Raw genomic sequence first — 12,982 nt, forward strand, 5'->3', positions numbered from 1 at the left:
ATGGAAAGTGTGACTTAAAGTTCCAGGACATGAATTTACATGTCAGGCTGTATAACCGTGCGTAGCTGGTGAGGACTATGGTTGCTACAGATGACCTTCGTAGACTAAAACTGATCAGAGACCCAGTGACCTCTCCCTTGCTTTCAGTTTCCTTGTGTATGTTTTCTTTCCTTCCTTCTTTCTGTTTTGTCCACTCCTGCTCTTGGGGGACACAGTGCCAAGCCCACATCCAATGCTTAGCATGCTTTTGGCTGCCTGCCCATAGTTGGAGGCAGTTGAAATGTTTTTCACCGGCAGCCTTCTTCCCCCTCACTCAGCCTGTCGTCACTTTCCCCTCCCATATCCCATTGCACGGCCATCAGAGCTCTTGCCAAACCCTTTGATCCTTACCACCTCCCCAAGACTTCATTTCTCAATCTCAGTGAGTCCTGTCCTGCATCTTTCTGTTGTGAATCTCATGCTTCCTGATGCTCTTAGATAATACATCCATGACACAGTGACAAACTCATGACAGACACACCTGAGGTATTTCTAAAAGACTACTAAATAGCTACTTGGCACATGGCATCATATTTGGTGTAAACGGGTTTAAGATTATACTGCTGATCTGCCCATGGCTGTGTGTTCTTGCCATTTCCACCCATGTTAAGATAGAGATCATAGGCTGTGTATCAAGTCTGCTGATGCATTAAACAAACAAACAAACAAAAAACATATATATATATATATATTTCTCTACGTGTTCTATAAATCAGATTAATAAATGAGTCTAATGAGTGTGACTGCATGATTACTAGGTGCAAGAAGAGGCAGCAGTAATTAGCAGTGGGGGGGGGGGCGGGGGGAAGGGGAGGGAGTATGGGACTGTCCCGTCTGGGAGCAGAAGTCTTCAGTTGCCCCACACTGACCATGAAATTCCTCCTTTATAATTTCTGATTTTGCAGCAACTTCTGTGAATACCTTAGATCTTACCTGTCACAATTACAAGCTCTTCAAAAGATGGCTGGGGTCAATTAAAAAAGGAGCTCAGTCAACTAGAATACAGTTGGATCAGAACCATAAAAGTCCAAAAATGTGAGCTGAAAAAAATATGGTCTGACTCACTGGGCCTCTCCCTTTTTGACCTCAATATTCTTTGGGGGATGTCAAGAGTTTTGGAGTACACGTGCTCAAAACAGACATAAACTCTGCAAGTTCTCTCTGAGCTGCTACCCAAGCATCACTGGAATCCAGAAATCATGTTGAATAAAAACCAATTCCCTTGAAGAGCCCTTTGGGATAGATGTAGAACCAACTATGCTCATGCAAAAATTGTGTCCCTCTCCAAGAATTAGCTACTGTAAATGCATGCATCAACTTTTCTGCTCATTTCCCCAAATGCCAAGGTCTGCTTAACTTGTCTATTTATTTAGCAAGAGAGTAAATGCTTTGCCTCTTATAACTCACAAACGGAGGCCAGGAATATTCTGCAGCTGTTTTGACAAGACTTGCAAGAACCCTGTACAGAAAGCCTTGAAAGTAGAAGAGAGCAGTAGAAAAAGCAATTTGTCCTTTATCAGATGGTGTGAGGTAAATAGCAATGGTATTACTGACTTCCATTACATCACGTAATAGCCTGTGCTTGGAATATTTACTAGTTTACTGGCAACTGAATCTAGCAATCTAAGCCGAGTTAGTTGGAGTAGAGCAACCATAAACATATTCCCAAAGAGCAGAAGTGTAGGTTTGAAAATTGGAACTACAAAACACAGCAAAAACATGATCACGAACTTACGTTTTAGGAAAGTAGGCTGACTTGCCGTGACATTTCTTCACGGGTGAATCATACTTTATTTCTATTTATAAATTTGTATACATTCCTGTCTCAGTTGTTGGTTTCTTGAAGAATCATATTTCCAGGATGCTCAGAGAAGGATGTGTGGCATTCTTGCTCCTTTGGTATTTCTGAATCAACAGCTTCTATTTGACAATGAAAAATTCACTGTTAATGATTACATTTGGTGTACTTATGTATTTGAAGTTTTTTTCTTTGTTTTCCCTGTGTGTGTTTTTTGTTTGTTTGTTTGTTTGTTTGCTTTTAAGTGTATGCAATAACACATTTGGCTAGGTTTCACAAATCTTAGCATGGTATCTTCAGATAAGACATTCTGTTGTTCAGTGAAGGAAAAAAAGAAGCCTACGCAAAGTGTACTGATTGCAACACTTATTTTTTCTGATTTTGTGGTCTTTTAGTGTGACCTAGAACAAACTGTCCCTTCTTTTATCAACTGAAATATGAATTTGTCCTTGCTTCTTGTCAAAATTTTTGATTCTTCAAGAAAAAGAAAACAGTAATAAAAAGAGCAATATAGGATCACTGGTGTCAGAATTCTCTGGAGTAGCTTTGTGTATTTCTCAGTGCCAAAGTTACACCAGTTAACAACCAAGTCAAACAGTATGTACCATTCTGTCATCACATACAGAAAGTTAAAGAGAGCTTGTACAACACATATACATGCAACATGCACGATAAAAACACTTCTGCTATGACTATGGGCTAGCAGATGTTATTTACATGAAGAGAGAGTAGATTACAATAGATTATTAGGTGTATATCATAATTGGTTCACCATTGCTTGACACAAGCATATTATCTAAAGGGTATGTACTACAATATGTGGTTGCATAATAATTAGTTGCATATGGTATTTCCAAATCCAGTAAGATTGCTTTGTTTAATTAGGAGAACTTAGCTCAATGAGTATCAAAAGAAACACCCTAGACACATGCTACACTCTTAAAGTGGGCAAATCATGTGTTTTTTCCTCTTTTTTTTTTTTTTTTTTTTTTTTTTTTTTTTACGTGTTAAGTGAAGTTGGAGAGGGAGAGTCTCTTCCTCCCCTTTATTCTGAAGCCTGCTGCAAAGTCAATGGGATGCTGTCTTTACAAGAAGGGAAAACAAACATACTTTAAGACAAAACGCATTATGCCTATGTAAACTCTTACTCGATATCAAAATACCATGTGGTATATGTTCAAAAGGCTTCTGAAGCAAGATGTTCATGTTCACACACTACAGATATTCTCAGACCCAAGATTTCCCATTCATTACCCTGTCTCAAGAAAATGTTGATTCTCAGAAGAAATTTAGAACATCAAGTAGCACATAGAAATATATCCTCGGCTGTAGTAAATTCTGGGTTCCAGACTATTTTATTTTAATTTTTTTTGAAAGAAATGTAGCTCTGAAGTCTGAAAGTACTACTTACTTATCTCTCTGCAGAGAGAAAAACAGCATGTCAGAGATGACAGGAAATGTTTATGCTTTCCTGTGCTATCCCACACAGGTATATAAATCTCTAAAAGCATTTCTTGAATATAAAGTGCTGGCAGACCCTGCATTGCTCTTTATGTCCTATCTGCAAACAATTTGGCTCTAACACATACTATTATCCAAAACAATCCGGATACTGATAGTAGTCCAGTGCCTCATTGCCAAGCATTTTACCCTTTTTCTTTTCCCTTTATGCAAACAATCAAGTAATTGCTAAATTACCAATGCATTTGTTCTAGAGACTTGATAGAGACTAGTTTTGCAGCAAAAGTTATTAGAAGTCCTATATAAAAAAAGTCTTATATATAAAATACATATGTGCAGATACACTGGTATTAGAAAGTGTGCATGCCATTTGTAATTTAAAATATGTCTACTAATTATTATAGGCCAAATGACACCCACTGTTGCTTAGTTAGGCAGTGTAAGAAAAACTGAAGTGCTGATAAACAATATTTATATTCTTCCAAAGAAGGAAGGATTTGTATTAAATATTTTTTTGGGGTGGCTGAATTACTGAGACAGGTTTCCATATTGATATTAAAATGAAATGATAGAATAACTCCAATACCAACATTAGGTTTAGAAGTTCAGACAAAATTTCATCTTGGAACATTAAAGACATCCAGACACACAAACAAGAATTTCACTGGAATTTCACCAAAAATAAGGAATAAAATATGAAAATCAATCCATAAACATTATTTTGGAACATTACGGACATCCAAGTATTTCACCGCAATTCCAGGAAAACTGCTACAGAAAAATGTAACTGATAAGAGAGTGATAGTTCATGAATTTTAGTGAATTCTCATTATTGCTTCTTGTATTCAGAATAGGTCTTTAGTACTGATGTTTAAAGTATTACTAGCTCCAAAAACAAGGTTTTTAATGTATCCACTATTAAGCAGCTTCATCACCTTTTAGAAAAGTAATTTGGGAAACTCTCACTATCTGCCTTTAAACATTATTTGCTGAAAGATGAAAATCAGTAAGGTAGTAACCATATTTAAACATTCAAACTCTCTTCCTCTTTCTGTTAAACTAAATTTAGGGCTTGCCTAGCATAAAAGCACATAGAAGCAGAAATGTGAGCTGTCTGTTACACTGGCATATCTATAAGTTGCTTGCAACTGCTAGGGGGTGAATGTATGGATCACAACATTTGTTTCTCAAAAGACAATTAATTTCGGGTATTTAGAATCATGCATAATGAACATTTTGAAATGTGGTCCATTTACTATTTGAAGATACTTTTTGTTACAGAAATTAGAAGCTTAACATTCTATGGACACTATAGCCAAGCTAAATACCTAGGCTGGAGTCCTTTTATTATGGCATTTTGTTACATATCATTAAAAAGAAACAAACAAAACCCCTTCCCATATCAACTACTGGAACCATATTTACAATTTATGGGACTTGGAAAAACATGGACATCTAAATGTTGGTGGATAAAAAAATTACTGATCTGTTTTCTTCTTTCTGGATCTGAAAGCGTCTTATTAAAGGAGACAGAGCTAACATACTAAAGCTCTAGGGAGGGGAAGATGGAATAAAAGCATTATGGAGAAAAGATTTTCTTCAACCACTTCTTGGACAAAAATAACAAGTTTGCAGAAAGCAGATCAATTTAACAGGAGGGAACATGCATGTCATATGATGTTAAAACAATACCATTTATGTATGATTTACTTAATTTCAACGCACTGCACTTCTTTTTAAAACACATCTCACAGATTATTAGAATTATATCAAAAGACATTAAAGCACTTTATAATGCCCAACTCACTTTAAGGTGTTCTCAGAGTTTATATTTGTGTGAGACAATGAATGATAAAGAGGAAAAACTGGTATCAAATGACAAATTTGTTAGGTTGTCCTTAGTGACTACAATCCATCCTCTTAGAGACATGAAAGGTTAGCCAAAATTCAAATCATCTATAGTATACTCAGTTCTCATGGAGGTCACTTTACAATTATCTGCCCAAAGGATGTACAAAAACTATAATTTCTGATTCGGGTTTTAGTTATTCCAGACTAACACAAGTTTACTCTCATCATATGAGGGAAACAGGGGCGTCTGGACCCCCTGTCACTTTCTAGACAAGGAAGATCTCTTACAAGTGAGATCTCTTACAACTTCTCCGTCATCTTCCCTGCCCGAGAAAGCTTTTAGCAGCAAATATGATACAGTGCTAATTTCTATATACTCTATGCTCCTTCTATTTACAAAGTAGTTTTACATTTTATCATATTCCATTATACAATTTTACATAGTACCATTAACATTCCAATTCATAGTTCTGCAATTCAATACATACTTAGATAACTGCCTTTCCATGTCCTGTTATACACTTAAAAAAAAAAAAAAAAAAAAAAAAAGGTAGAAAACAAGCACAGTGGTGCAATGTCCAGGCACTTTCAGTGTTGCTCAGCAAAATAAGCAAGCACCCTGTTTGAAAGCATAGTAACTTTGGAGGAAGAAAATGGTAAATTCACGTATCATGGATTCTTTTTAACATCTTCTGTACAGTTCCAAATATTCCTGAGAAAGCTCTGTAAAATTACGCTGATATGTTTATATTTCAGCAGTGGGTCTGAGTGAACAATAACTTCCATCACCAGATGTCCCGCTGATGGCGCAGAAGACATGTAAGGAGTCATGCATCCATGGCGAATGCATTGTATCTTCATGGTACATCTAGACGAAACAAAACAGCCACAAGTTCAGTAAGTGTTTTAGTTCATTATTATAATCAAGCTCTTTAAAAAGATACGTGAAAAAGATATCCAACCTTGTCTTCAAAGCTGTTTCACAAAGGCAGCACAACAAAAAATGAGAAAGAACAGTAATTTAGCAATTTCTGTAGCATTCATATATACGTTCTTCTCCACATTACCAGATAGCTTTCAGTTATGACTATCCAGTCAAACAAAGAAAAAAAATTTCTATACAGAGAGAATTGTATTATATCTTAGCAGTGATATATATATATATATATATTAATTCATTAATAAACACGGGGAGCATATGCAGCTAAGTATAACAAACACCCACTATACCTGTGACAAAATTTTGTATTTTATAAGCTGAAGGATGGTCTCACCGCATGGAATCTGACTGTACTGGTAGAGCTGCTCTAGAGCTTATTGAGTATTTGTTTTTCACTCTGTGGTTCATCAGCCAACAAGTTAGTCTTAATTTACATTTGTGAAACTGAGATCACTGGCCATCATAAACAGTTTCTGGACATCAGTATTCAGACACTCTCTGAGGCTTCTTGTACTTATTCAGGTGCAGTTTACCAATTTTTTGTTTTTACATTTCCCTAACTTAAAATATCAGTAGATAGGTCACAGGCTGACCCATCTGCCCTGCCACCTCAAAGTAAATGCACTGCCTGTGTTGCTTTGGGGCACTGAAAAAAATTAGAAAAGGATTTGTTATTTGTAATGAAATTAATATAAATTAATATAATATACTTTTTACACTTAACTGAGCAATTTTGCAGAAAAAGAAAATGTTTCATTGTTTAAATTGCTAGATACTTGGCTCATTTGATGGCAATACAAAATTAATGTCAGCAGTTATCTATACTGCTTATCTAATTTTGTTATCTAATTTTGTACGATTATGAACAGTGCTTGTAAACATGATGTTTTAAGCTGTTTTTTGATCAACTACAAAATACTAAAGCCCCATAGAAGAAAGTGAAAATACCTCCTTCCAGTGAGCAATTCACTTTGACTCTTCCGTTGCTGCAATATTTCACACATCAACAGAAGAGAACAAGACATTGTATTTGTAAATATGTAAAGATAATAGGGTGTGCTTTAATAATGCTTCTTTGTTCTAAGATAATCTAAACTATTATACTGCCAGAGTGCAGAACTGAGCAATTTGTTTTCAATTTGACTATTGCAGAATTCAGAAACCACAGAAGTTCCAGCAGCTGCATGCAAATCAAATGTCTTGGAGAGGTTTACTTGCAAACAGTGTAGAGTAAGCAGGTGGCAACTCCTATGGACAAACCTCTCTGAGCAAAATTCAACAGTGAAGTAAACAAGGTAGGGAGTGTACATGGAAAAAATGAATGCACTAAATGTGCAAAATAGTAGTTTGCACGCTAGGAAAATGGTGGTCGCAAGCAGAATATTACTTATTCTCAAACAGATCCTCCCTTATATTTCTATGACAAAATTCAGCTGCGTCATGAGACTACTCATCCTGCTTCCCTGAAATGATATGGTACTTTTCCACAAAAAAACCCCTTTGTTTGATTTTCATAAGCATTATTTTACTGTAAATAAACGTGACTTAGAAATAGCAGCCTGGTGCAGTTATATTATTTTGCTACTTGCTCATTTTTCTTATCTACTTCTCAATTTGTTGTGGAATTTGTCTCTCTATTTTTAGGAATTTAACATGCTACATTTTTAATTGCCACACGTGGAACTGTTGTATAAAAGGTAAATAAACTATATTTAAGCAGTTTATCTACCTATGGCGTGAGAAGCTAAATGACTGTTTGTAGAGGAACTGGGAGATTTTGAAAACATTATTCTAACTTTCAAGACCTATGAATCACAACACAGTCAGAACCATTCATCTTACATGCTTGATACTATAAATCTACATTTATTTTTCTTTTGTCATAATGAAGGCACAATTAGAGTACAGAGATAAAGAGGTTACTTCAGAAAAACAGTTTTCATCTGATCTCATAGCATGATATTAGGTAGATGTGGAATTGTTTCCCGAACCTCTCCCCTCTCTGATGTCACTATTCAAGTGTGTTTTCCTAGAAAGATCCAATCAAATGTTAAAACATGGGTCACATAATTTAGCACAAATACCTTATCAGTGCATATGAATAGTTAGCATTAAGTCAAAATTCAAAGAAAATATCCTTTAAAAAAAAAAAAAAAAAAAAAAGGAACATAAGTGGGATATAACAGGAAACGGAAATTTTGCCAGACAATTTCAACCTGTGACTTATCACAGGACTTTTCCAATGCAGAAAGCATGAAACAAAACACGGCACAAGATTTCTGATGACCACAGTAGCCAGGAAACTAATGATGTGTGTCACTGAAGACTCCACCCTGTATACCAATGCCAGGATGAGGCTTGCAAGCAACAGAAACTGGTTGTTAGGAACCTACCGAGTGTATCATTTACTTTTCACATTTAGTTATTTGCCTTTTTTGAATTTAGTTAAATTACATGAGGTGTTTTCATTTAGTTTTCAGTAAGTTTTCAACATTAGCTAATTTACAAGCACAGAGAACCACTTTTGTGGGCTCTTGACATGCAGTACATGCCTGTTCATGGATGATATCTGAAAGCTCTTTCACCATATCCCGGAAGTTTGATTTTAGTCCCTCATGGTACTCCACTTGATCCTCCTTAATGAGTCGCTCGTTGAGCTCCAGAGCAATTCCACAGGCTTGTATAAACTTCCTGGGGAGGAAAGGAATGAACTTTGTGTATTACAATTTCCCAGTCTTTTTTTTTTTTTTTTTTTTTTTTTTTACCAAAATAAAACAGTTTTTCCCTGTTCCCCAGTGTCTGGGACAAGTCACATTCTAGAGGCATTCCTGGCACAGTGGGTCAGTGAATGGGGAGGGACTTCAGCACAGGATCGTGTTCTGCTGGGTTCCTTTGAGCCCGAGTGCTCAAAAAAGGGAGCACATACCTGCACCGCACAATGATCTCTGACCTTCTCCAGAACCTGTGGCACCACACACAGCTTGTAGATCTCAGATGAGCCCAACCAGCAGCAGGTGGGGTCAAAAAACAGAGGCAAACCATACTCAGGCAAAATCAATTGTAAAAATCAAAAGGAGGGAAATCAAAAGGAGGGAAATCAATTGTACAGGGCTTGACAAATCTGGGTGTATGTGATGCAGCACTTGCACTACACGAGGTCAAGTTGCTAACACCAGACAAGAAATATAGATCATGGGGAGCTGTAACACTGTTTTCTCAGTTAGTGTTGCTCATTTTCTTCTCTTATTTCACAGGCATTATTTCTCTCTCTCTAATGAGACTATAGTGAAAATACTACAATCATGTCTGGGATTTTTGAGAAATGTATTTATTTATTTATTTTATTTTTTGCATGAAACAGATTATGTTTGACCTTCTCCTCTGTTCTGCAGCCATGCATGGCAGGTTTGCAGGGAGTATTCCCTTATTCTTTCAATGGTTTGCTAGATTACTCAATACACTGAAGATACCTAGAATTGGCCCTAATGCTGCTTTGTCACCTGCAGATGAAATGGGTGTCACCAGCACCAAGCCATGAATGCAGGAGCTGGTGGGCAACTGGTTGCTCCCAAGAGGTCCAGAAAGTAGTGTGGCGAAGTGTGGGAACACATGTCATCCTGAGGTGAAGCAGGAGCTGCTGGATTATAAGGGGGACACTTTCAAGTGGGAAGTAAAAGGCCATGGTCTATGCACCTATTCTGGGGGACTGGAGAGATTTAGAAAAATGCCTGTGCAAGTCATACAGGGTCCAAATATAGCAACAGTCAAGAATGATGGTCTCCCATAAAAAAGGGATTTGCTTTAAAATATTTGAAGTTCATCATTATATAGTCAAAAACCTCTTTGGAAAGATGGGGAAAAAAATGCACAAAATGAAAGAGTCCTGAACACAAGACTATTAGACCTCTAATTTTCAAATGTACTTTCTATAAACTCAAACATGCACACAAAAAACTGAAGCAGGCATTCAGTTATGGAAATCACAACCCGAAGACTGGGAACACTTGACATATATAGTTACAGTGGCTTTTTTCCATATGTCTGAGCAACCATGGCACCATCAGATCTGGACCTTTATAAGACGTGAGCATTCAGCATTTACTGATTTTGGAAACACACCAAAACACAAGAAAAGCAACTACCATATTCCAGCCAGTTGACAAGCTTTTATTACATTAGAAGTCCTACCTGAACATTTCTTTCAACTCATTCACCTTCTTAGCGGGATATTTGCTGGACTGGCTGTCACTTAGGAAAGCCCTGGCATAGGCCAAGGGACCAGCATTAACCTGGAATCAAAGAAGTAAGGAATAATTTATGATAGAAATTCAATTGAGTTGCTAAAGGTAGTTAAGAAGTATTTATCTTTTTTTTTTCCTTGAAAATAATTAGCTTATTATTTGAATGCCACTAGCTCTACATTACTAGTATCACCAGAGGCACCTGAAGTCTTTACACTTGAGAATTGTTTTCCATCTAGGCTTTTTAAGACCAAAAGATAAAGGGAGATAAAAAACAGAGAGGCAATCTGTTTCCTCATACTTTCCTCTTATTTCCGTTTGGCAAGCTGTATGGTCTGAGTCTTAAGGTCATATATCCGGCTGGAGAAAAGTCAGGTTCACAAAAAGGTTATTTCAGCCTGATATTTACAGAACAGTCTTCAAGAACTAAGTATAATTTAGCATCCACCCATGGACAACTAATGTGCAGCTACACTTGGACTTGGCACTGCAAACACCCCTGGACAAAACCCTTATTGCCACAAGCCACCCACAAATATGTGTGGCAAGGCAAGCTGTGTTGGCAGGATGATGGCTGCAGTGCTGCAAACCAGGTAGTTAATGATTTCTGGAAAGTAAATGTGCTGCGTTGTGAAAAGATGACTCACTCAGAGATGTGTATATAAATGTAATTTTGAATAGATGTCAAGCCTTACCTGCACAGAAACACAGCCTTGCAGTTTGAGCTGCAGCTGGATCATGTCAACATCACCAGCAGAGCAGAGTTTTTGCAGCTCTGCTGTCTTGTCTTTTATTTCATCAGTTGCAACATCAATTGGTTTTAAATTAACCTGGTGTTCATAATTGACTGGAATTCTCTTCTTTACATATGGAAAGGAGTTCGAAGCTAGCAGAAACAGCAAATGAGGTTTATAGATTGAAAAGTCTTTTAGCAAACAGGAGTATATACAGATACATCCTTATGCTTAGAGTTTTACTTCGTGTGTGTGAAATCCTGAATAAGACTATAATTTAGTATCACAGTTTATTCACTTGTAAAAATTTGCACATAGAAATGCAAGGTAAATCCCCCCTCCTAACCAGAATATCATATCACAATTTTGATTAAGAAGTTTTTACAAGATAAAAAGGTCTAGAACCAGTTGCTGATACCCACTGTCTCAAGTTCAGATGCTTGTACTTACTAGTTAGAATGGTTCTTTTTTTACACTGTTCTTCCACACTGCCATGTTTTTTTCCAGATAAAGTGTAAGGAGTCTCAAATACAAATCTATTGATGTTGTGATTTCTTTCAAATTCAGTCTTTCTTTCAGAGATTTCTTTGTCTTCAAAATAGGGCTTCACGTAAGTCACTTGAATATGAGCATACTTAGGGTCAAGGTCTTTAACATTGACCTGTGAAATAAGAGAGTTTCTCACTAAAAGAACAAAGGTTAGCAAGTTAACTCACAATCATTTAATTTATCTATAGGGATCAGATGTACACTCTGACTCTCTGCTGTCCTGGCCCCATTGCACACATGTGAATGATACATCAAACACTCCTTTTAACCTCAGCTGTGTTGGTTACACCATCAGCTAGCAGACATACAAGACAATGAGGCTGTGGCACAAGAAATACCACATTTGGTGCCAAACAAGGTACACCTCGAAGGGATAGTCATATTGTGCTATCAATCAATGCAGCACACTCCTGAACTTCCAATATGATCATATTGCTTCCCAGCCATGAGCTAGCATTTATGCAGCACTGTGCTGTACCATGCAAATCTGCAGGTTTGCACAAAACAACATTTGAGGTCTCTAGCACTATCTTTAGTAACTAAGACATATCCACAGTTGCAACCCAAGAGCGTGCACAGTCCTTGTAGTGAGCATAAATGGATATTCTATAGGGAAAGGAAGCTATGACTATGAGGCCGGGAAAGATTTTCTCTTAGATTTGGAGTGTCAAATAATGACAATGACAAGTAATTCTCCTTCCAATCATCTGCTCCTATGTGCTTGTTCCCAACACCTTTCAGCAACAGGGCTCAGAGAGACGTGAATTGCCACTTCCCAATGCATTTATTTCCACCTGGAAGACAGATCAGCACCACACTGCCAAGCTATGCACTTTGTCCACATGGGAGCATAGGGATGGGAGGGGCAATTGGAAGCAAGGTGCCTGTAAAAGGGCAGAAGACCGGGCTCACTCCTCCCTCTCTACTGGCAGAAGGAAGGGATGCTGCATCATCTCCCATCTGTCAGGTCCACAGAGCAAAGCTCATCCTTCTGTGCTGCATTTGCACAGTGCTTAGAGCAGTGTAGTCCCAGGCCTGACCAGTATTAGTAGAGTACAACTGATATTTCTGTCAGTGCACTCATCAGTTCACTCTCTAGTACGTGGCCCTGACATTCACTGCATTTTGTTAGGTTGTTCATGCATTTTAACATTACCTTGTTGGAATCCTGGATAATTTTTACAGTTTCCGACCCAAACTTTTCTCCATAAAGTTTAAGAAGTCTGAGAGAGATCTCTGATAGGCCTGTCAGCTTGGGCTCTTTATAGATATATTCCTTTCCATCTTCTTCTTCAAAGAATGTCTAGTAGTAATCATAAACAAGGCATGAGGAATAGATGAGTTTCTTCTCTTGGAAAACATTATTTCA

The 12,982-nt window shown here is 37.3% G+C and overlaps 1 protein-coding gene across 3 annotated transcripts in view; it reads right to left on the bottom strand.

Moving 5' to 3' along the window:
- Window positions 1–1,817: 1,817 nt before the first annotated feature.
- The window catches only part of DOCK11 (dedicator of cytokinesis 11), an 82,255-nt gene continuing 71,090 nt past the window's right edge, over window positions 1,818–12,982 (bottom strand). Inside the window, exons 48-54 of one of the 3 annotated variants that reach the window (XR_014318413.1) lie at window positions 12,770–12,916; window positions 11,515–11,725; window positions 11,026–11,216; window positions 10,278–10,378; window positions 8,642–8,780; window positions 5,638–6,017; window positions 1,869–1,959 (exon numbers count right to left, since the gene is read on the bottom strand). Coding sequence is in view for 2 of the 3 variants with exons in the window: in XM_082771013.1 (XP_082627139.1) it covers window positions 5,895–6,017; window positions 8,642–8,780; window positions 10,278–10,378; window positions 11,026–11,216; window positions 11,515–11,725; window positions 12,770–12,916 (912 nt within the window). In the remaining variant the exon portion in view is untranslated. Of the gene's footprint in view, window positions 6,018–8,641; window positions 8,781–10,277; window positions 10,379–11,025; window positions 11,217–11,514; window positions 11,726–12,769; window positions 12,917–12,982 lie in introns of all 3 variants that reach the window. The other 2 variants (XM_082771013.1, XM_082771012.1) reach the window with 2 other exon arrangements.

Source organism: Aythya marila (assembly GCF_965140915.1).
Source record: "Aythya marila genome assembly, chromosome: 13".
Classification (NCBI taxonomy): domain Eukaryota; kingdom Metazoa; phylum Chordata; class Aves; order Anseriformes; family Anatidae; genus Aythya; species Aythya marila.